This window comes from Cystoisospora suis (assembly GCF_002600585.1).
Source record: "Cystoisospora suis strain Wien I chromosome Unknown contig_1358, whole genome shotgun sequence".
Taxonomy (NCBI): Eukaryota; Apicomplexa; class Conoidasida; order Eucoccidiorida; family Sarcocystidae; genus Cystoisospora; species Cystoisospora suis.
The window spans coordinates 5360-27431 of record NW_027154158.1 but is presented as its reverse complement, the minus strand read 5'-3'; the positions used below and the strand labels follow the sequence as shown (position 1 = coordinate 27431).

At 50.4% G+C, this 22072-nt stretch overlaps 2 protein-coding genes across 2 annotated transcripts in view; both read right to left on the bottom strand.

The window, feature by feature from the left end:
- Positions 1-50: 50 nt before the first annotated feature.
- CSUI_003140 (uncharacterized protein) lies at positions 51-13346 on the bottom strand. Its single transcript, XM_068063338.1, has 7 exons — positions 12138-13346; positions 10927-11460; positions 7962-10244; positions 4903-7739; positions 3673-4644; positions 2742-3190; positions 51-2069 (listed from the first exon to the last, which is right to left on the bottom strand). Exons 1-7 carry the CDS (start codon positions 12814-12816, stop codon positions 1787-1789), a joined length of 8037 nt encoding a protein of 2678 aa, XP_067924684.1. The 5' UTR covers positions 12817-13346; the 3' UTR covers positions 51-1786.
- A 1811-nt stretch (positions 13347-15157) lies between these two features.
- CSUI_003139 (uncharacterized protein) overlaps positions 15158-22072 on the bottom strand; it is a 7252-nt gene continuing 337 nt past the window's right edge. The window contains exons 1-7 of the mRNA XM_068063337.1: positions 20304-22072; positions 19428-19625; positions 18647-18713; positions 17793-17891; positions 16819-17017; positions 16178-16275; positions 15158-15599 (exon numbers count right to left, since the gene is read on the bottom strand). The exon at positions 20304-22072 is cut by the window's right edge and continues 337 nt beyond it. Coding sequence (XP_067924683.1) covers positions 15409-15599; positions 16178-16275; positions 16819-17017; positions 17793-17891; positions 18647-18713; positions 19428-19625; positions 20304-21122 — 1671 coding nt within the window. The 5' untranslated portion in view covers positions 21123-22072 and the 3' untranslated portion in view covers positions 15158-15408. The remainder of the gene's footprint in view (positions 15600-16177; positions 16276-16818; positions 17018-17792; positions 17892-18646; positions 18714-19427; positions 19626-20303) is intronic.

The window sequence follows — 22072 nt, the reverse complement described above, 5'->3', positions numbered from 1 at the left end:
AAGGCCACGAAGAAAGTGAAGTGGCTGCTTCCTCGAAGCATGGTCTTCGAGGCAGTATATGCATAACTTCGAAACTAAAATGAATGAATGGCCGAACCGGCCCAACAAGTCAGTTTCTGTCAGTTTCCTTCCTTCTCTGGTACGAAACAAGAAAAACGAAGCAGTGATAGATTTAGAGGCAGTATATAGCGTACAGTTCAACGGCAGTAAGACGACGACAGGTAGATAAATAAATAGAAAGGTGAGTAGATAGATAGTTAATAGAGAGATTTCCCCGTAGGATGTTGAGCATCCTACAAAAAAACAAATTCTTGAGAGGATGAAAGGAAAAAGAACAACTCGGAATAGTCACGATCACTCACTCATCGTAGGCCTATGATGCAAAAGAAAAAGACGAATGAGGGAAAACGCCAAAAAAAACCAACGAAATGAGAAGAAGCTCACTCAAGTCATAGATGTATATGTATCGCCTTTCTCAAACACCATCACTACTAGATAGTAGTAGTAAGATCGATCATCATACATACAACGGGGACGAAGCTCGTTTTCTTGGCTGCTCCTGGCGGTGGTGTACTGGAGACAGCTTAGATCTTCTATCTTTTGTCGTCTTCACCATTATCCCTATCCCTTTTTCAGAAAACTTGCTTTTCTTCTTCTGATTATCGTCCGCTCATCATCATCACCATCTATTTCTTATACCCTTTCTTTTCTCGTCATGGAGAAGACCCGGATTCGTTCATCCATCCAAACCATTCACTCCATATCATTTAGATTCACAGCACGGTACAAGGCCTTTATCAGATCGCGTGTCCCACACAGGCAGCAGGGTGCCCATAGAACACCTCTGGCTGCTGCGTTTCTGCTTCTTCTGGTGCCGCAGTCCATCGGCTCGATCGATCGGTTGATCCCCGATGTACTTCCCCTCTAGATACAACCATGACTACCGCCGCGAAAACCGCACAGCACATGCGTCTTTGCCGTTCAGAAAGAAACTCATCGTCTATCATAGACGCCCCCTCCTGGCGTCTTATGTAAAGATATACATAGAGAGATAGATAGATTAGGCATGGGCGACTCTTCGTCGCCCGCATCATCAGCTAGCAGCATATATGACAGAAGAGGCATGGGCACCAATACAACAATAGGAATGGTGGATGGACTTTCTTTCAAACAACTCCTTGCGCTTTTCAAGGGTTTTACGCTCAAGATCTTTCTTTATCATCATCTTCGCGAATCTTCCTCATTATCTTCCAGCTCACTCAACAGCATTCACCAATAGAGCGAGTTTTAGACGCTCTGCTCTTTTAGCCTTATCTTCTTGCTGTGCAAGCCTTTCTCGTTTTGCACTTCATAAAGGTAACACACACCACCTAAGGCAGAGGACACTTCTTCTTCCTCCCCATCTCTTCTTCGTTTTCTTCTTCATCGCCATTCATCCATCATACATCACCATCCAATTCTTTAACTTTGTACCCCTTTTAGGGTGGCGTCTCACTACTTCACACAGTCCAACACCGACCCACCTGGACATCACCCATCTGTTCTCTATGGAGACAGCCACACGACTATGATGCATCCATCCCTCTCTCTTTCTTTCTTTATTTCTATACGTTGCATGCGTGCGTTCACTGCATTCTCCAACAGGAGGAGAGAGATACTTCATCTTCATCAAGCACAGAATAGACACAACCAGAGACATCATTCGGTCCCTGTTTTCCTTCATCCTTCCTTCTCTTCTCTGTCCCTACCACCACCCCCCCTTCTTCTCTCCCCATGCTACCTTCTCTCAACTCCACATATTTGGATTGCCGTAACTTCCGTAGCTAGGTCGACCCTGATTGCCGAAGCTACCAGCCGCAGCCGCAGCAGCTTGGCCTATACCGAAGTTGTTCTGATAGAAGTTACTGCCCAATCCAGGGGGATGTGCGTACTGTGCATATCCACCATAGTTACCATAGTACCCTGCAGCCGCTGCAGCTGCTGCCGCCGCAGCTGCTTGATGATGATGCTCTGAAGAAGATGGTGCACCATTCCCAAGACGTTGGTGATATGAGCCACCACCCCCAGAGCTGCAAAAAAAGGAATGAAGAAGAGATTCACACCACATAAACAACGAACGATACAACTTTCCCCTCAAACACCATGGGCGGCTAAAACTACGGTGATAGGTAGTTTGGATCTATTATGTCTGACAAGACGACTCCTGTCTGATGTGGGTTGCTACTACTCCCTCCTATCACTACTACGCTAACGGTGGGGGTTCATACAGAGCCACGAGCCATTTGTCTCTAGCTACATGATACGCAAACACACAGCTGTCAGGGATGAAAACGCCCTCTGGGGAAAAAGGCATCTGTTTAGAGTAGGGCGCATGAAAGAGAAGCCCGCTACACTCCTACTATTACTACTATGCATCAGATCATAAAAGCATCTCGTTTACTCCACACCTGAAGATAACGAACACGGGGGTCGAATCAGTCAGGAACAAGACAACATACTAGGAGACGCTTCTCCTCTACTACGGCTGGACTCCTACAAGGTGCCCGTAAGATTCTATCCAACCATGACTGAAGAAAGAAGTACGCCTACTCCGTTGGCATTGCTGAGACAGAGAGATGGATACGTGACACACATGAGTAGCTAGCTATCTTACACGAGCCTCTCAGTACCTCGCACGGACAATGAGAAACGACACAAGAGGGAGACGTTTGATTCTTTCAAAATCTACGCCGAAGACTTACTATTGTTTATTTCCGTATCCTTGGTTCTTTCCGTATCCTGTATTTCCACCCCCACCTAGTCCGGCTCCTCCATAGCCATTGTTCGCACCAGCTCCTGCTGCAGCCCCGAGACCCATGCCTAGCTGACTAGACACAGACGTGTGTCCACCTTGAGAGACGAGACCACCCCCAGCACCTCTATTTGCAGTCGATCCGAAACTTCCTCTCGAGCCATCACCCCCAGCACCTCCTCCTGGAGCAGCCGCATTACCTGTCGGTTGGGGGGAACCGCACCCCCCACCGACTCCTGCTGCTCCTAGACCACCACTAGCGCCACTCCCGGTAGATGCCGCTCCTGTGCCACCACCGGATGATGTGGAAGAGCCACCCCCTGCTCCCCCATAGTATCCGTAAGGAGTCATACCTGAAGACCCCGGCGGTGATACAAGCGATCCTGCTCCAGCGTGGTTCTGAGAGAGACAACGTTCAGTACCCCACATACACGACAATACAGATAAACCAATATCGGGACGTATGTACACAGGAAAGCTATATAAGAAGAGAATCATCTTAATGACGATAACCTGTCATTCCTCAACCCTCTGTGGTGGGTTCTGTCTGTTGTGCATCTTGCACGTATCTCATGTATAAGATGCACAACAGACACAGAATACACCTTATCTAGAAGAAAGACCCTTCTGAATGAACTATCGTACGTTTTGAAGAAATCCTCTGTCGGTGTCACTATGAACTGATGATGTGACAACAACATACATCGAGTGCTATCTGTCCGTACAAAGACGAAGTCATCTTCGTCGCTACTAGGAAAGACCAGAAACCTATCTTCTTCACATTCCAACCCTTAGCGCGGGCGGGCGGATACCAACGTCTTCCACCTATCACATGACGATCATGCATATCTATATCCCTTCATGTACGTATGAAGACTTACATGTTGGTGTCTTCCATATCCACCAACACCCCCACCACTTGATGAGGCATTTTGATTTCCGTAGCCTCCTGCTGCACCACCTCCATTTCCTGCAGTTGTCCCTCGTCCACCGCCTCTCTCTCCTCCTGCTGGTGTCCCTAGGCCCGAGTTCGTCGGATTATGATTTGCATTCGCTCCACCCCTTGAGGGGCTACTACTGGTATGGTTGCCGCCCGAACTCCCACCACCTCTTAGCTGCTGTTGTGCGCTCGACAGGAGTGCCCCTCCTCCTGTCGTTGCACTATGATCTCCTCCTGTCATATTACTACTATTGGGGTTGGTGCTACTTCCACCTCCTCCTCCTCCAGATGAGCCGCTACTATTACTACTACCGCCGCTGTTGGTAGCATTATGCTGATCTCGTGAAGACGACGAAGAAGCAGTTGCTGATGAAGATGATGATACATTACTGTTGCCACCCGTACTGGCTGAGACACCACCAGATGAAGATGATCTATTATTGGTGGGGTTCGTACTATTGAAAGACGGTGATGCGCCGCTAGCCCCACATGAGCTACTTGCGCCACCGCTACCACTGCCTACTCCACCACTACCATTATTAGGGTTGTGAAGATCTGACACTGCCGATGACGAGATCCCTCGACCACTCGATGCTGCTACAGCCGGATTGGCAACTGTCGAGTGGTGTTGATGGACATGATTCATCATACCAGAAGACGACATATCCATCAGACCTCCTCCTGGATTATTCGAAGTCGTAGGAGTCGGACCCGCTCCGGTACGATCATCATACTGTGCATGATGATGATGATGATCATGAGGGAATCCATATCCGAGATATCCACCTACACCGGGAGGTGGTGGACCTCCTGCCGTCGTGGAAGTCTGTCCTGTTGCTGTCTTTCCTGCTTGAGAATATGGGGGCGCTGTCGCTGCTGATACCACGCCAAAGTGAGGATGATGATGAGGCATCTGAAGCAAAAGAAGAGAAAGAAGAAAGAAAACAAGACATGAAGGGACACAGGGAGAACAGAAGCTTGACTTCTACGTTTACGAAAACCTAACCATGAATAAGAGAAAAAACAAACATCTCCAAGGCGTTCTTCTTCATCTAACCCATCCCCCCCGTACATCTATCTCTCTTTCTACTATCTCATGGTCAACACACACACCCATTGTATCTTGAACTTCCTCATGCAATGCTCTCCTCTTTCGCTCGAGGGGTCTCACCATATTCTGGTGATGATGTCCGTAGTACATATTGCCATAGTGAGGATATCCTGCAGCTGTTGCCGTCCCTAATCCCGTTGGATAGCCTTGACAATACGCCGATGTCCCACCACCAGCGGCACCTGGCTGTGGCTGAGAATTCATAGCCGTCGCAGTCGTTCCAGCCGTCTGTGCGCCAGGGCCTGTCGCAGCAGGAGCAGCTCCACTTCCCGAGTTACTATTATTATTGCTACTACTGGACATGGCTGGGACCAATCCTGGGGGTGGTGTGAAAGAGATTTGGGCTGAAAGACTTCCACCGTTTGGATGACTTTGACTTAGACCGGCGGCAGTCGTCGTAGTAGTAGTAGGCGAAGGGTTGTTGTTCCCTACGACAACAGGCGTATTATTCGTTGAGGATGAAAGAACACCACCACTTCCACTTAGAGAAGGATGCTGCTGTGAATTGGAGGTGTTTCCTCCACCCAGCATCATCACGTCTCCTTTGTTCGTTGCACCATATCCCGAGGCGCCGCCGCCCGCCCCTGTAGTAGTCGTACTAGTGGTAGCTCTGCCACTACCACTATTATGATGATGATGAGACGATCTCGATGGATGGTCTCTCTGATGGTGATGATGCTGATTCGCTCCATACACCGCATTCTGAGACGCTGCTTCAGGAGAATTAAAGAAAGATTGAGAATGAGTGATATCGTCTGAAGATGGTGGAGGTGGGGGTGGCGGGCGACTCGTATTGTTAGGGTTACTACCTTGACCTCCCACACCCCCTGCTGTTGCCGGGGCGTTGCTAGTGTTACCACCACCACTACCACCATTAGCACTACTACTACTACCACCTGCCACTAGAAGACCTTGTCCCCCACCACTATGATGGTGATGAAGGTATGCATGATGATGATGTGGATTGTCAAACTGATCTTGAGGAGGAGGCACCCCCCCTCGAGAGCCTGTAGTGTTCCCACTTGCTGCTGCTGCTGCGCCACCACCACCACTCGTATTACTGCCTACCATAAGATGTTCCATTGAATTCTGATGAGACATCCAGCCACCTGAAGATGATGAGACCCCTCCCCCTCCTCCTGTGCCACTACCACTATTAGCAGGGTTGTTACTATGATGATTCGCGCCACCACCCGTACGGTGAGAGGAATGATGCGCGTGCTGCTGGTGGTGATGATGCTGCGCATGACCACCACTACCACTACCCCCACCTTGTTTCTTACGGTAGGAATCCCCACTATTATGGTGATTGGCACTACTACTCTCTACACCACCTCTTTGATGGGGAGAAAACAAAGCAGCATTTCCTCCTCCAGCGCTGTATGGAGGTGGTGACGATGATGGTGGTGGAGAATGCTGATGATGGGGTATACCGGCCGCCGTCGCAGGATCTTCACCTGTAGAGGGACCATAAACATTTGCATGGGTGGTCGTTGTACCAGCATTAGCAGCATTACTCAGATGATGAGGATGCTGCTGCTGATGAGGATGAGAATGATGTTGATGTGACCCATCACCACTCACACTTCCTCCTCCTCCCAGTCTATTGAACTCACCACTTGAACCTCCTGGACTCCCTCTACTTCCTGAGGCTGCATGACTATGACCTCCATAAGGGTAGTATAATGGGTCAACTCCATGCACATTGCTGCTATGGCTATCTCCACCCGTCTGAGACGATCTCATCATAGGGTCATCTCCTCGAGAATGGTTCTGTCCCCCACCTTTGCGTGACGCCTGATGATGATGGTGAGGATGATGATGATGACCTCCATGGTGATGGTGACCTCCCTCATATTGACCACCAGCACCGCCTCCGTATGCACCACCAGCACCGCCTCCGTTCCGTCGATTTCCACCGCCTTGAACGTTCGATTGTTGTTGCTGTTGTCTATGATGGTGACCTGCGCTGCTACCAGGATGAGCTCCTCCTGATTCTCCTCCTCCTAAGCTATGACCTCCACGAGAACCACCACCACCACCCTGACTATGATGATGATGAGACGGTGGTTGCTGTGATGCTTTGCTATCTACTACTACCCCGCTTCCCGAAGGAGTATACGATGCTGGTGGTGCCATAGGATCAACCAGTCCACCACCGCTACTACTACTAGCGCCACTACCTCCACCATGGTGGTGCACCATCTGATGATGTGGTGCTTGCTGCTGCTGCTGGTGCTGTTGGCTAGTACCTCGTGTAGAGGAAGATCCAAGGTATCGTGAGGAACTTCCCCCTTGGGAAGATGATGTCCCCGATGATGATGATCCGGCAACGCCAGCACCACCACCACCAGCACCACTTCCTCCTGGTGCAGTTGCACTACTACTACTACCTACTCCTGCACTACGACCTCCTCCTGTCTGTTGTGGCTGCTGAGAGTAACGACCACCACTATGATGAGGATTCACACCTACTCCACCTCGAGACGAAACATTTCGTAGAGATCCACTTCCGCCTTGTCCTCCTGTTGTATGGCCACGACTAGCACTCGCGTCACGTCCACCACCATACATCGCACTACTGCTGTCATGTCCAGATGATGACGATGCTGAAGTCTGATGAAGACCACCACCACCAATCAGACCTGCTGCTGGTGCTGCTCGACCACCACCACCACCACTTGCGCTGCGGCTGCTACCTTTGGGGGGTGAAGACGATGAGCTCAGAGCAAACTCGTTAGCATTGCCTCCTCCTACAGGAACATCAAACACACGATGAGAAGGATATGATCCGCGTCCTTGATAGGAATGATGCGGTTGTGGTGCTCCTCCTGCTGCTGCAACATGACTACCACCGGCACCACCACTACTACTACGTTGACTGTTCGGACAAGCTGCTACACCGCCACCAGTAGAGCATACAACTAGACCAACTACCTTTGATCCTGCTCCTCCTGCTGGGACATTACCACTACCACTAAGTGGAGCACCAGAGATACTGGTCTCTTCGCTTCCTGCTGCTACTAACGTCCGCTACCACCTCCGTGATGAGGTAGGCATGCGAGCATTCCGATGATGGTGATGGATGGCTGGATCAGAGAGAGTCATGTTGGTCTCACCCCCTGTTTGAGTATGATGATGGGATGTTCCGACCATCATTGAAGGAACAACTCCACTGCTCGTACTCGCACCAGCACCTCCTTCTCCACCTTGGGTCGGCAAAGACCCTGTTAGGCCTATCATATCTTCATGACCATGAGAAGGAGGTGCCTGCTGCTGATGATGGTGATGTGCGTGGGTTCCTGCAGCATGTCCACTCATCATATCTCCACCTATAATCCCAGGATGGTGCACCATGAGTCCATCTGTTGTGCCGTCCCCTCGGACCATCTGACTACCTCCACCACCTCCTCCTTGCATAGGAGCGGTGGCTGACGCCATTGCTGCATTCTCACTGGCACCTCCACCGCCGCTTGCTGCGGGAGTAGCAGGAGGGGCCGTGTTCGCATCCAATGGCGCCGAAGTTGCCACAACCGAAGACGACATTAAACCCATATGAGATGGCGGGAGAGGCTGCTGTTGCTGATGAGAGGGAGGTGCACCTCCTTGTGCATGAGGTGGTGGCAGCGGCACATTCCCTGTATTGCTACTTGTAGGGGGGGGTGGAGCCTGTTGGTGTTGCTGAAGAGATGGGGGTGAAGCTGCTGAGACTGTAGTTGTCGTTGAAGCTGTCATTCTTGTCCCCCCTCCACAGAATCGCAGTTCAACTGTTCCAAAGGTGAGAAGATTATCTTCATAGTATGGAGGTTGATGAGGATGGCCTGCAGTCGTCGCACTCACATCTCCTCCTACACCATGGTGTAGATGATGGTGGTGATGACCACTCCCTGGTGGTGTATGGGTATTTGGCCGGAGTATGAGTAAGCCATTATTCGCATCACGACCCCCTAGGCGTCCTCCTGCTCCTCCTGCTGCTGCACCTCCTTCAGCTATAGCACCTTCCATCATAACAACTCCTCTATTGCTCGTATCCGTACTCGCTCCCCCTGGTGCTGCCGCCGTCATCATCTGAGGATGTTGATGATGAGGATGACTATGATGAAAGGTGGTCCCTATTAAGGCTCCCCCGGTGGTCGGATCCATACATACACCTGGAGGACTTGCCAGATGATGAGGGTGAGTAGGGGCATGGGTGTGGTCACCACCATCTGTGGTCGTTCTTCCTACCAGGATACCATGGTGAGAGGACGCTGTGGCAGTTGAGATGCCACACTCGCCTCCTCCTCCTCCTATCAGAACACCTCCTACACGATGCTGAGGCATAATCACAACAGGATTCACCTGAACGGATGCTGTTGCTGACGATGACCCACCACCTCCGCCTTCTGCTGTTGAGTGACTAGCAGGTGGCTGCGTTTTCCCAAAGCTACTCGCTCCCTCTCCTCCTCCTCCCTGTTGTTGTGGGTGATGCCCAGCAGCAAATACATTCGATGAGGATGATGATGATGCGGTAGTTGGTGGTTGTTCTGCAGGTAAGATACGTACTACAGGAGTTCCACTTGCATCACCGCCACTTCCTCCAGAACTCTTCACGTCAATAATAGGACGGAAAGAAGACCCTGTATCATCTCGATCTGGAGAAGGAACTCCAGCGCCAGCAAGGCCTTTCCCCTGCTGTCTTGGCTGATCTCCTCCACCAGACTCACGCTTCACCCGATTCTTAAGATCTCCATCATCATGTCCTGTCTCTGGCGAGATCTCTTCTCGTCGTGGTGTTGGTGACCTCTTAGCCTCTTCGCCTGTTGTCATCTTCTTGGCTGTATCTCCATGTTCCTCACTACCTCTTGGTGTAGCACCCCGTGACGAGGTTTTTCCTGCTCTACCATCAGGTCTCTCAGCAGACGGTTGTTCGTGGCGACCCTGTCTTTGCTTCCGACTTCCGGTGGAGGGTGTACGCCGTCCTTCTCCTTCTGATACCGATGTGGGACTTGCTGAATCTGCACGTGGTGGAGGGGACAGAGCACCGCCTACCGTTGCAGCCGTGGTAGTCGTACCTCCCGCTGACGAAGAAGCCGGTGATGACGACGCAGGCGAGACCACGGGTTTCTTCTTCTGGAGAAGACGCGCAGCCCATGAAGAAGATACTTCTGCTTCAGGAGCATGTTCCTGCTTCTCTGAAGCTGTAGTCGGTGAACCTTCGCTTGAACCAGGCCGACTTCCACCAGAAGGAGCACCTGTTGACGGTCGACTTTGTGACGCGGTTGTTGAGGGTCCACCGTCCTTCTGCTGTTTCGTAGCCCCTCCTGTTGCTGCATTCTCAGGTGTCCGTACAGCGCCATATGGCCCTCCTGCTCCTGTACGACGATTCGATGATCCTCGAGCTTTTCCTCCATCACGAGACTCTGCAGAAAAACCACCACATGAAACACATACCGGGAAATCAATGCCTCTTCTAATAGACAAAGAGAAGAGCTCTATATGGAGATGAAGACTCTGTCCGCTGTATCTTGACCTCTCCTCTAACGGCACAGACCTATGCAGCATTATCTTCACATGCACACGCAACACACCAGTGACGTCTACTCAAACACAGAATACCGATGGCTTCATATTGACAGTGACCACCCCATCCTCACGCATTCAACAAAACTCACACACCACCACCGCCTTATACACGGCTATACAAGAAGGCTTCCTACCGACACAACCACCTGAAATGTATATGTATCTCCCTCCACATTATCTACCTGCTACAGAACAGAAAAAAGACCCTATCAAAACAGACAGATACAGACATGTCTCTAGATATCACCCATCCAATGAAGAGCTGGCGAGTACCAATAGTGACTATTCAAGAGAAGATGCACGAACTACACCAAAGAACATTTGCTCTGTAAGAAAAGAAAGACAGCTGACCCAGACAGAGGACAAAACTAAGGAAACCTCTCACTCACACCTAACGTACGACTTACTCACTGGCAGTCCCTGTACATACATAGATAGATGGCCGTGTACATATATAACACAGTCACCCCAAAACGGATCTCTTTTCTTCTTCAGATATGCTTTAGACCAACAACTTACTGCTCCGTGCTCCTTCTCTGTTATGACTAGCAGGAGGAGAGAGAGACGAACCTTGTTCATGTCCTCTTCCCCCTGGAGAGACTTTCTGGTGCTGGGGTGTCTGTTGCATGGGCGACGTTGAGGTGACATTCGAAGGAGCTGACGAAGACGAGGATGCTGCTGCGTCGATCCATTCTGACTCGAGATCATCTAACTCCCAATCATTCGCGGATGATGATGGAGCTAGCTGCTGCTGCTGGGTTGGGGAGGTCTTATTAGTCGATGATGTGGTTGTAGCCATCGTACTAGCTGAAGTACTTGCAACAGCCCCTCCGGCATGTCCTTCTCCTCCTCCTGAGAGATTCTTACGTCGATACACAGCACCTCCACCACCAGCTCCTAGGATCGATCCTGCCGATCCAGATGAGAATGATGAATACGGATTGTCTCCTCCCCCTCCTCGGTTATACCCACCACCATAATAGTAACCTCGACCACCGCCTCGCCCTCCTTCTTGATCGATACCGTTTCCCTGTCCATAACGATCTCCGGCTTCTGCAACAACCCACATGCACGCAAATACAAACCATTCCTAACTGTCGAGATGGACATCCGCACTTGGATGTGAATACAGGCAATCCATACAGCCAAAACGGTCGAATGGGAAATTCCTTACACCAAGTCCCCGTCGACACCGAAAACAGATGAGCGAAGACAGACATGAGAGCCAAATCTCATCATAAGAGACACCTACCTACCACTAAGGGCGAGCTGGAAATAGATGCAGTCGCTACAACATGACTAAGAGCTGGACCATTCTACCTGTCTTCATCTTCATTTAGGCACATGCGTCATGATCAACACAATGAAATACATGTATGTGTCGGAATGGTGACGGGAGGGAAAAACGCCCAAGTGCTGCGGGGTTAACCGCTGTCTCCTCCTCCTCCTTTTCTTTATCCGCCTGGAGAGAAAATCTGCCCAACCAACAACTTTTTCGAACACAACCAGAAAGAAAGATAAAAGAACGTATATCTTAGCTGGTGTCTTCTGTCAAACGCGTATAAAGAAAAGCCTTTACATGACTCATGTGAAATATCTTGACAAGCATCCATCACGTATACATAATACACACAGAGATAGATAGACATCATATCACTATACTATGAGTATATGAAGTCCAGTGTATCTGGTCGTGTGTAGACCAGGAACGAGAAACAGGTGAGACTTACGGGTGGGGGCACCTGTAGGTCGCCCAGCAGAGGGCCTGCCATCAGGCTTCTGTCCTTGATAGCCTCGTGCTCCGCCATCTTCACGTCCCCCACGTTGTTGATCTACTGCTCCATCAGGTGCGTGAGTCTGCTGTCTACCCGTCATTCCGCCTCGTGATGCTGCGCCGCCTCCTCCTCCTCTTCTACCTCCACCACCTCGTGCTGACGCTGTGCCATTGATGAATCTGCCTGGCTGACCGTTGTTGTATGCTGTCGAGGAGAACCCGTTGCCTCCTCCGCCGCCACGACCTCTGTGTGCAGACGCATTCCCGCCACCTGGTCCACTTCCGCCGGACTTTTGCATCTGTTTTTGTTGTTTTGTCCTGACAACTTCCCATGAACCCTGTTCATGTCCTTTCTTCTCTTCAACAATAGCGGCAACAGCCTGCTGCACACGGTCGAGATCGTATTCTGCGCTCTTGACTAATGCATAAACATCACGCTGAGAGAAATTGAAGAACTCCAATAAAGGATGGACATCCTCAACCCATTTACGGCCACGGGGAGACAAATCGGCAATGTTATTTTCATCTCCATTAAGCGGAGAATATCGGGGACGATCGAGAAAAACGCCATGGTGGGCCGGAGACGGACCCTGTTGGAGGTACCGCCCCCTCTCCACGCTCCCCCGCATCGCCATTTGAGAAAAAAATAGAGAAGAGTGCAATTAACTACGATAAGACACTTGTCTCAACTGAAAGAAACACCCTCTCACAACTGGAAAAGAAAAATCGTCGGATACCCGAACAAGTGGCTCTTGCCAAGCTGACTGACCGTGGGAAGAGCGTCGCTTGCCCCAGCAACAATTTGTCGATGCGCGCGCGGTACGAATTACTACGATCGTAGTAAGCAGCAGCAGGACCAGGAACAGCAGGAAGGTTGTTTTTCTCCTCCAGGAAATGATGGACTCACGAGCCTCCCGTACGACAAGCACCACCACCCTAGAAGAAAAAACGCCAAAGATCTGTCAGATAAAGATAACTCACGCTGACGGTATGCAGTAGTCACAGAACTCCCAAACGCGGTGCAAAAACAGAACAACACCGAAGCCGTATGTACGTACTACCCTCCACGTAGTAGTACTACTACCACAATGCGAAGCTGCCCGCCACCTACACCTCCTCGCGTCGGAGATCACTCACTCACTACTGTAGTTGGTCTTGGCAATCTCCCTCGACCTACTACTGCTATTCTACGGGGCCGGGATGTTGGTTGCTTATCCTATGCAGTAACGACCTCGATAGCTGCCGCCCACCGCGCCATCCCCTCCTGGTGGGAGAAGGTGGAAGAGCAAGCACCTCCTCTCCTGTCGCATGCGCGACGGCCTTGCGTGGATCAACCACCTCTGATAAGCACGAAAAAGAAAAGCGTTCTTTCTTTTTATTCGGGCTTTTACGAATTTCGGGCCTCTTTCCCTCAGAGTGTTCTTTTTTGGGGGGGCTCTCACGATTTTCCGTCCTCTTCTCTCCGTACGGTACGTTTATCAGCGACTCTTGCAGAAGTCAGCCGTGTGCCCGCGCCGAAAGCGATAGGAACAAGCGCTACGAACAGGCGATCAGGTAGTTCCCTTTCTCGGGATGTGCCTATCCACACAGCAGGTGACTAAATGTTTCGGCAAGAAAACACGGTTTGGTACGAAGGTAGAAAGAAACATGTATAAGACCACAGAAAAAAGACTTCGTCGCAACAAGTCGGACTAGAAAATCACAGGGAAGGTGCACGAGAGCGACCAGATGTTGGCTTGCTTTGTCAAACTGGACTAGCCGGGCGTGCACCCACGCGTGTCTCCGGCACTCAGTAAACAAGCGTTCCAAACTTCAGCTGTGTTGACGCGTCGGAAGCGAATGAGCTGGTCCGATGAAAACGAAAGCTGTAGCGAGGGCGGAAGGCCACTCCGATAGCTCGGTTTCCCGGGACATGCCTATCTGCTCGGCTCGTTTAGAATGTTCCGGCAAGTAAACTTGGTTCGGAATACATAGATCGAAAGTAACATGTAAAATGGTTTCAGCAGAAAGTATAACTCGCTCGCGAATGCAAACTAGAGAATCACATTAAGTAACGTTCTTTAGAGGCCGGACGCTCTTAGCTGGTTTTCTTTCAGACTGGTATAGCCGAGCGTGCACGTACCTACATCTCGGGTGTGGAAGAGTCAATCGAGTTTGCCCGCAGATTGTCCTGCCAGTAGGTGTCCCATTAAGATCACACACACAGCTGAGACGAGCTGCTCTTTCGTCGTTTCACAGGTGCCGGTGAATCGGGGCTCTGTCATGTTCACGCCCGCGGATTCTCTTCGAGGTCGATGCCTGCTGTCTCTTTTGGCATGCATTCCTCGGAGGCTGTGCTTCGGCATAGGGGGCAGCTAGCCGAGTGACGGACGCAGGGTTCCGTTTAGCAGGCTGTTCACATGGAAGTCAATGTGAAGAGTTACTTAGCACATGCTCGCTCCCAACACAAACTCGAGGCTAAGATACAGGCGCAACTGTCTAGGCACTCAATGCGGGTATGTGTGGGCACGGTGTAAGTGTGTGCACGGGGTGGATGGTGTCCCTGTGTGTGTCCCAGCTTTTCCCCAACGGTAGATACTCTTCAGCTAGCCCAGAGAGCGGGAGGGTGCCGCGATGGCGCGGCGGTCGGCCATCTGCCTGCCAGCCAGTGTGAAAGTTATTTGCCCCAGTGGCGCACAGTATGATCTTCACCTCAACTCACTTTCTGGCCGCTAGATGGACGACTCTTGTAGAGACCATGATGGGGGGTTTCTTCAATCTAAGACTAGCGCCACCGGCAGTTACCCCACACACATGGTCATCCCAGGACGACCGCCTCCATGGAGTGTAAGTACCCAGGTTAGGGATTAGGACGGCTTTGCGTGCATTTAAGTTTCAACGCAGCGTACAACCCCGCTCCAGCGTATCCTCTCGCTCGTGAGACCGTCACGAGCTTTCATCCCTTTACGTACCACAGGAGCGGATATCCTCCCTAGGCAGCCAGAGAGAGTGTCTGTCCCTCGTGCGGGAGAGCCTCTTTACCAGATTGGTTGCTTCTTGAAGATGCGTTGCAAATGGTGTTCGAAGGGCTACAGTGGCTCCAGGAGCCCTGGGAAAGAACGTCTGACACACCGGTGAATGCGCTGGCAGGGTAAGCAGAGCCCTCGTAAATGACTCCATATTCTTGTTTCAATCGGAGGCTTTTCCTTGGGGAGGAAGCCGTGGAAAACCAAAGACATAAGGGGCACTCAAACAACTGACTTCACTTTAACAGGCTCAGGACTGGGAAGCTGTTCACGTGTCCATTTGATGTCATCATCCGAGACAACGCGGCGTAAGGTGATTCCCTCCCGGGCCAAGCGGCCTTCTGCTGCGGGTAGGCGAAGTTGGAGTGACGTCGGAACGAACTTCATGAGCACGTACTCCTTGTCGTTGCTGTCTGAGGGAGATTTCCACGCCATCATTAGCAGTTCAAAGCAACACACAACCCTCAGCCATTATCTGGACAGACGGGCATGCCTGTCTGTGGATGAGAGAACCGGTTTCTGTTCTCTCACTTCTTGGTTCTGTCCTCCGGCAATGAGCTGTATGAAACAGAGAGTCCAGTCTTCAGTTTCACACCCCACCTACTGAACTTTTTATATTCAGGCTTCTATGCTTCTCTCTTCCGACCCTCCCTCCCAGACACGTCTGAGCCTTCAACTAGAACCCGAAAGAGTGTACAGCAATTCTTCACAGAAACTCACCGCGTCAGGGCATGCTTTATGTCAAGCCCCCACACAATGAAACGTATGAGAGATAGAGCGTAGTGTGTAATATTCTGATTAGAGTCCTACCACTGGCACTGACACCACGCCGCATACCACCCACCGTTCTAGTGTCAGTGTCTCCCGTGCCTAAACAGCCTATCTCTGTTTCGTTGCCCGGAGTTGTGAGCAGAGGAACTCTCCAAAGACACGCCTGTGCACACCATCTCTAAGCACGCGGACAGCACCTTGCAGTCCTTCGCCTGCTTACCAGGTGCTATGAGCCGCCAGCTGTTTCTCCAGTAATGCCGCCTATAGTCCGGAGATGTCACAGGGGCGGCGATTCCAGACAACGTCAAGCTGGCCCGGCTGCAGGAGATAGAACCATCAGTCACAACCTTCTTATGCCACAGTAGGGAGTCAAGTTTTCTTACATTCCGAGATCACACGACTTTTCCAGGCAGTACAGGTGCTAGTGATGTGACCCATAGTCCAGTCATCCACAACAATCTGCATGCGAAAAAATGTCTACGTGCGTCATATTTGCCAGGAAGTGCAGTGAGAAAGACTAAACATGCAGTTGCGAAAGCGGTGTCTTCGCACATAATAGATGAGCTGCGACTCTACTAGCAGCAAAACAAGAAGTTGCCTACTGCTGGATGCTTCTCGAGCTGAAACTGCCTCACCCGAGCAGTTTGGCCTCTCCCCTTTTCATGTTTCGAGGTGAGAACTCGAGAAGAAGGGAAGCCAGATCATGTAGCACTCAGAATCTCCCCTGCCCAGCCCTTACTACACATCATTGCGGCCCAGATAAGATATCTACATAGGCAGTAATGGGAAACAGCGTGAGTTATGGCCTTCATCTTCTCATTCTGCACTCCAAGATTTCCGCCTGTGTTTCTTTCTTCATACCTTGAAGGCTGGACGTAAAGGAGAGATATGTTGCTATGTCTCTTTTGAGTGTTACTGGGTGCCATAGAGTTCCCGGGTTTTCCTGAATCGCTTGCTTTCTTCTTTGCGTCACCACCACTGAACGCTTGATAGAACTGTCCAGACCGATCAACCGCGAAGTGGATGAAGTTAAAGGGAAGAGAGAAATGACTCCTCTCCGCTGCAAACATGTCAACACTCAGCCACACCTGGCGCACAAACTAGCACTGAAGACAGAATAACCTGTCATCCCTCCTACGGGAGAGCTCCTAGTACCCTCCGTCGTCAGCGAGAGAGACACGATCTTAAACAAGAGTCGGACATAATACCGGAGACAGAAGAAAAGAATGAACGCTCTCTCACATACATCTACACTACGGCAAAGTGGCAAAGAACTTCAGAGGCACTAATGCTAGTCACAGAGCATTCAACCTCGTACTGGTAGCATCTGGGCTGGGGATGAACCGCTACTGAAGAAGATAGGTAGGTGCCCGCTCACTCGTGATGAAAAGACCCAGTAGCACTCAGCGTCCTTCACAACACAGGAGGCAACATTTCTTATCAGCTCTGAGCCATCCCTCTACAGAAACGTTGATCACTCCTGCAATGGCGCAGCCCAACCGCAGAAGCCTAATGAGCTCCGTCCCTGTCTGCGGAGACTAGTAGATGTATAAATAGGTACTACGTATGTGTAATCGAAGACCACGGTGGCCTACTAATAGTCCAACGTGCCTCTGTAACAGACTAGCTATTAAAAGGTGCTAGTAGAAAGCCACCTACATCGAATCTCAAATTTCTACAGACAGCGCGAGCGAGGCGGGCGCCATGCGATGCTGCACTCAAGATCATCTCTCTTTGGTTTCTTGTGCTACTGTATCAAATGAGTCTCCAGAAGGTACGGTGGAATCTGCAAGTACGTGGGAGATGACAGGGACGCACGGCGAGAGCTGCCTTACCCATGAGGGTATTGAGGAGAGGGCTGTTGACTCCTTCAACAACTGGTTTCTCAGGAAGACGGAGCAAGGCGGCCTCAGGTAAGTGAGGATGTGCTACAACTGCATAGGTAAGAATACATAGCACAAGAAGAGTAAGAATGCCATACCAAAAGATGAACGGACGTGAAGACGAAGACCTGCAGGTGTTCATAGGGATTAACGGCATCTTCCTAAGACTGAACTATGCTTTTGATTTGAACGTGATCATGAACAAAGTAGGTCAATCAACATCTTCATTCTTTCCGTCACTCGGTAGTTGGATAGCAACTTACACACTCAGGAGGCAGGAGGAATCTGTAGCCGTGTGCCTTTCTATATCTCTGTAAAGCTACCTAGATTGTATTCACTTGTGTCTCTACTAGAAACAGGTAGCTAGATAGATTCCGCTCGAATACCTTATCTATCTAGCTACCTGTTTCGAGCTATCTGTATTCGTACATGCTGTAGACAGTGGTGACATATCTGTGTTGTACATACACCTCGGCATCTGGAGCGTTGCGGAGACAACAGGCGCCGCAATCAGGGAGACTGTGTGAAACAACAGTGCCGTGCCACCCCGAGAAGCAACTTCTGTTCCTCTTCTTTGAGCTTCCTTCACATCCTCCCTCTTTTACATGGTCGGAGAATATGAAATCTTGGGAATAACAAGAAAAGCTGACAAAGACGAGAGCAAGTTATGACGCCAGGGTGCAATCGAGATAGCACCTGTTGGCTATGTGTGTATCTACTCGAAACAACACTATCGAGAGCCGAGAGAAGAGAAAGGGAGGGAGCGCTCCGAAGAGTTAGTCATAAATAGAGAGATAGATACTGACCGGAGGTTGTGATGTTGCCATCTTCTCCAGATGTTAAACAGAAGCACATCCCACTGCCCCCAACAACCTGAGACAGACAGAATAAACGTACAGAAGAGCGATCGCCCTTTATGCATGGGTAGAGAACACAGCCAGGAGCTGAGCTCTACTCAAAGGCGAGGGAGGAGCTTTCACTGTAGATAGAGAGTACAGATAAAGAAAAAGACGAATCTTCAACGTAGGGCAGCATGTGGATGGCCCTGACACATGTGTGTCTGTCTTGATAGACAAATATTGGGAACTAACCTAGGCTGAGAGGCAAACCGAGGGGAAGGCCACGGGGGAGTTCATCCTGCGCTGTAGGAGACTGCCTCAAGTCTGGGCAAGATGGGAGACAGTTAGTGTGGGAAGGAGATGAGAGGATGGGAAGAGCGAAGAGGCTGGACCACATGTAGATGAACGACCTCGCAGCGCGCCAGCGTACCTTATGCATGCACACACTTGAAAGAACACGTGGTCGGGGACAGTCTCCACCAACGAGCCTTGCGCGAACTCATTCACACCCCAAGAGTACATGTAAACATGCTTTGTACTGTGAATCTGCATGCATGTATGCATATATGTATAGATATATTCGCATCTATGCAAGGCGTAGATAACTGTCGCAAAAGACAAGCTCCCAAATCATCGGGGCTACTTTGATTTTCTTTGTTTATGCATGTAACATGCAGGCCTGTATACCTGTATATATGTACACAGTTCTTCTTCGCCCCGACACTTCTTCAGGATCGGAGAGACTCACATCAGCGGCAGCTTCTAGGATACTTTGCACATCAGTGAATGCATCCAAAGCTTCTTGCCGTTCTCCCTGCTTCGCCTGGATGACAGCTTGGAATCCTACAGCTGCTAGAATGACAGGAAGGCATGCGCATACAGAAAAGACTCCGAGGACTCTCCTCCTCCGTCTTCGAGCTTCTCTCCGAGCTGCCTCACGCTCCGCCTGGGACGTAGAATGCATAGAAACGAACACAGATGGAAGATGGTCTTTCTACTGGTTCAGACACGAAGCTTATCCGGATCAGCATTCATGGTCTAAGTACCAGCTCATGCCTTCACCAAAGTGTGGAAGAAGGGAAAGAGCGAAGACACCGTATGTAGAGTAGCTAACTGAGTTCTCCTTCAAGAAAATTTGCCATACACGTGCAGATAAAGAGACTATACTTCAAGGCAGGGACTAGGCAGTTGTGTGTGTGCAGGGCCATCTGCGGGGTACGTCGATCCAGCAAAAGCCGCGAAGGAAAGGATTCGCATTCGTCGGGACCTTATGACACCCCCTCAGTCTATAGGACATGCATGAAGTCGATAGTATGTAGAAACATATACGCTCGGATACGCATGTGAGTGAGAGAAAGAAAGGATGAGGTTTTGCAACAACATGAGGAAGAGAGACAGAAGAAACAGGCGAAGGGTTTCATCCGTAGAAATGAGACAGAGCCGATCAGACAGTGAAAGACAGAGAGGACGCCCGTAGATCTTTCTCCTTTCTGTAAAGGAGGGGAAAACATGTAATGTGAAGAAAGACGTTACGTCTCAACACACCCTCTCATTTGTGTATACATGGAGGCATGTGAGTGGCCACCTGAAGAGAGATAGTTTCTCTCCGTCCAGCCCGACCTACTGCATCGTCTGTTTGAGAAAGCGAAGGAAAGGTACCACTCTGGCTCAACTCTCGGATGGTATCTGTGACAGACGGAGAAGATTCGCCTTTGCCTAGATCATAGACAGACGGGCTTTTGTCTACATCGGCATGTCTCGCATTTCCGTCTTCCTCTCCCTCTTGTCTGTGCTTTCCCCCTCTCTGTTCTGCGCGCTCTAGACGGCTGCGGGATAAAGAGATGTAGAAGCGTTTTGCAGGTCTATGAAAATGAGAACAAGGAGGCGAGAGGAAGGAGCTGCGCCCTGTAAACTTCTTCTCCCAATGAGAAGAGAGTGTGTGAGCATCGACGATCCCCACAGAGGCCCTCTGATTAGGGTAGGCAACTGCCCTCTGTAGAATTGTAAATACAGTGTGTACTTGACGATTCTTTCTCTCCAAGCACACCGGAGTTTCACACAAATGACAGGTAAGAGGCAAGCGATTTGAAGTAGAGGTGAGTCTATAAGAAAGGACAGGGCAAGAGGTAGTGATGGGATGAGATGTGGATTTCTCTAGAGAAGGAGACTGGAAGTGACGCTGGTTTCTCAAGGAAGACAGAGATAAGCAAGATGAAGAAGTATGTCCACTTTGGAGACGAAGGAAGGATGAAGAAGGGAAGTAAGAAAGCTTCCCTTCTTGGGATGGTGGGAAAGAGGATCTGCTAGAGTCTGAGGAAGAGAAACATGGAGTCACCTTCCCACAGAACGGTGTACATACACCCTGGATGGAAAACGACATGGCATTTCTCCGACAAGGAGAATGCAAATGTCTCCGGAAGGAAGTTAGGAACCTAGGCTCCATGGTGAATAAGGAGAAGAGACTTCTGGAATTGAAAGGATTTCTTCGTCTTCCGTAACAAAGTTCATTTCAGTTCATGCAGTCCAGTTGTCTCAGTCTCTAAGGAAAAGCGACAAAGGAGTCGTCCGACACAGTTCGGTGATACGTGACAGAAGAAAGTAACTCTTGAAGAGAATAGGTAGCCTTTGTTCGCGGAGAAACGGGAGTTCCAGGGAGATGAAGACGCGAGTGAGAGAACCATGTGTGTGGCCGAGCCATTAAAACGCCGTCAATGGGCGAGACATGCACAGACCTCGATATGCTTGGAGATCAGTTTGCAAGATCACTAGTCATAGCAAGTGTAAGGGCTTAAGGGAAGACGTGAAGCACAAACAGAAGCGCACGCGAGGGAATGACGAGAGCAGAAGACATGATGGACCAAGCGTACGCGAAAGTTCCCGTTTGGGGGGATTGCACTCGGGACCTAACTCGCTTCGACGGTAGAACTACAGGAACCCAGGAATCTCTTCGGTCTCCCTCTGCCAACGACGCCTCTGCAACTATTCAAATCTGTCCTCCCCTCGGCCCGTATTCGCCGTAAAGCAGTCCATAAATCCCTCTGACGTCCCCATAAGAGATACGGGAAAGATGCCGACGGGAACGTTGGTAAAAAAGTGAGAAGCTTTGCTTGTAGTGAGTCGACGTAAAAGGGAGAGGCAAGGCGCACTGGAGAGCTTAGCAGTGTTTTCTGAAGGAACAGACTGAAAGACGGTTTCGTGTACGAGCAAGCACTCAGGTCTTGAAAATCGAGAGAAAGGACGTCTCTTCCCATGTCACGCTGAACGAGATGCACGCGTTCACGTGAAGACTGTTCCGGCGACTAAGCTCATCCAGGATTTACTGGTCCTCGCCGACCTCCGTTTACCTCCGCGTAATAAGTAGAAGCTCAGAATCCGTACTTTCGAGTGGGGAAG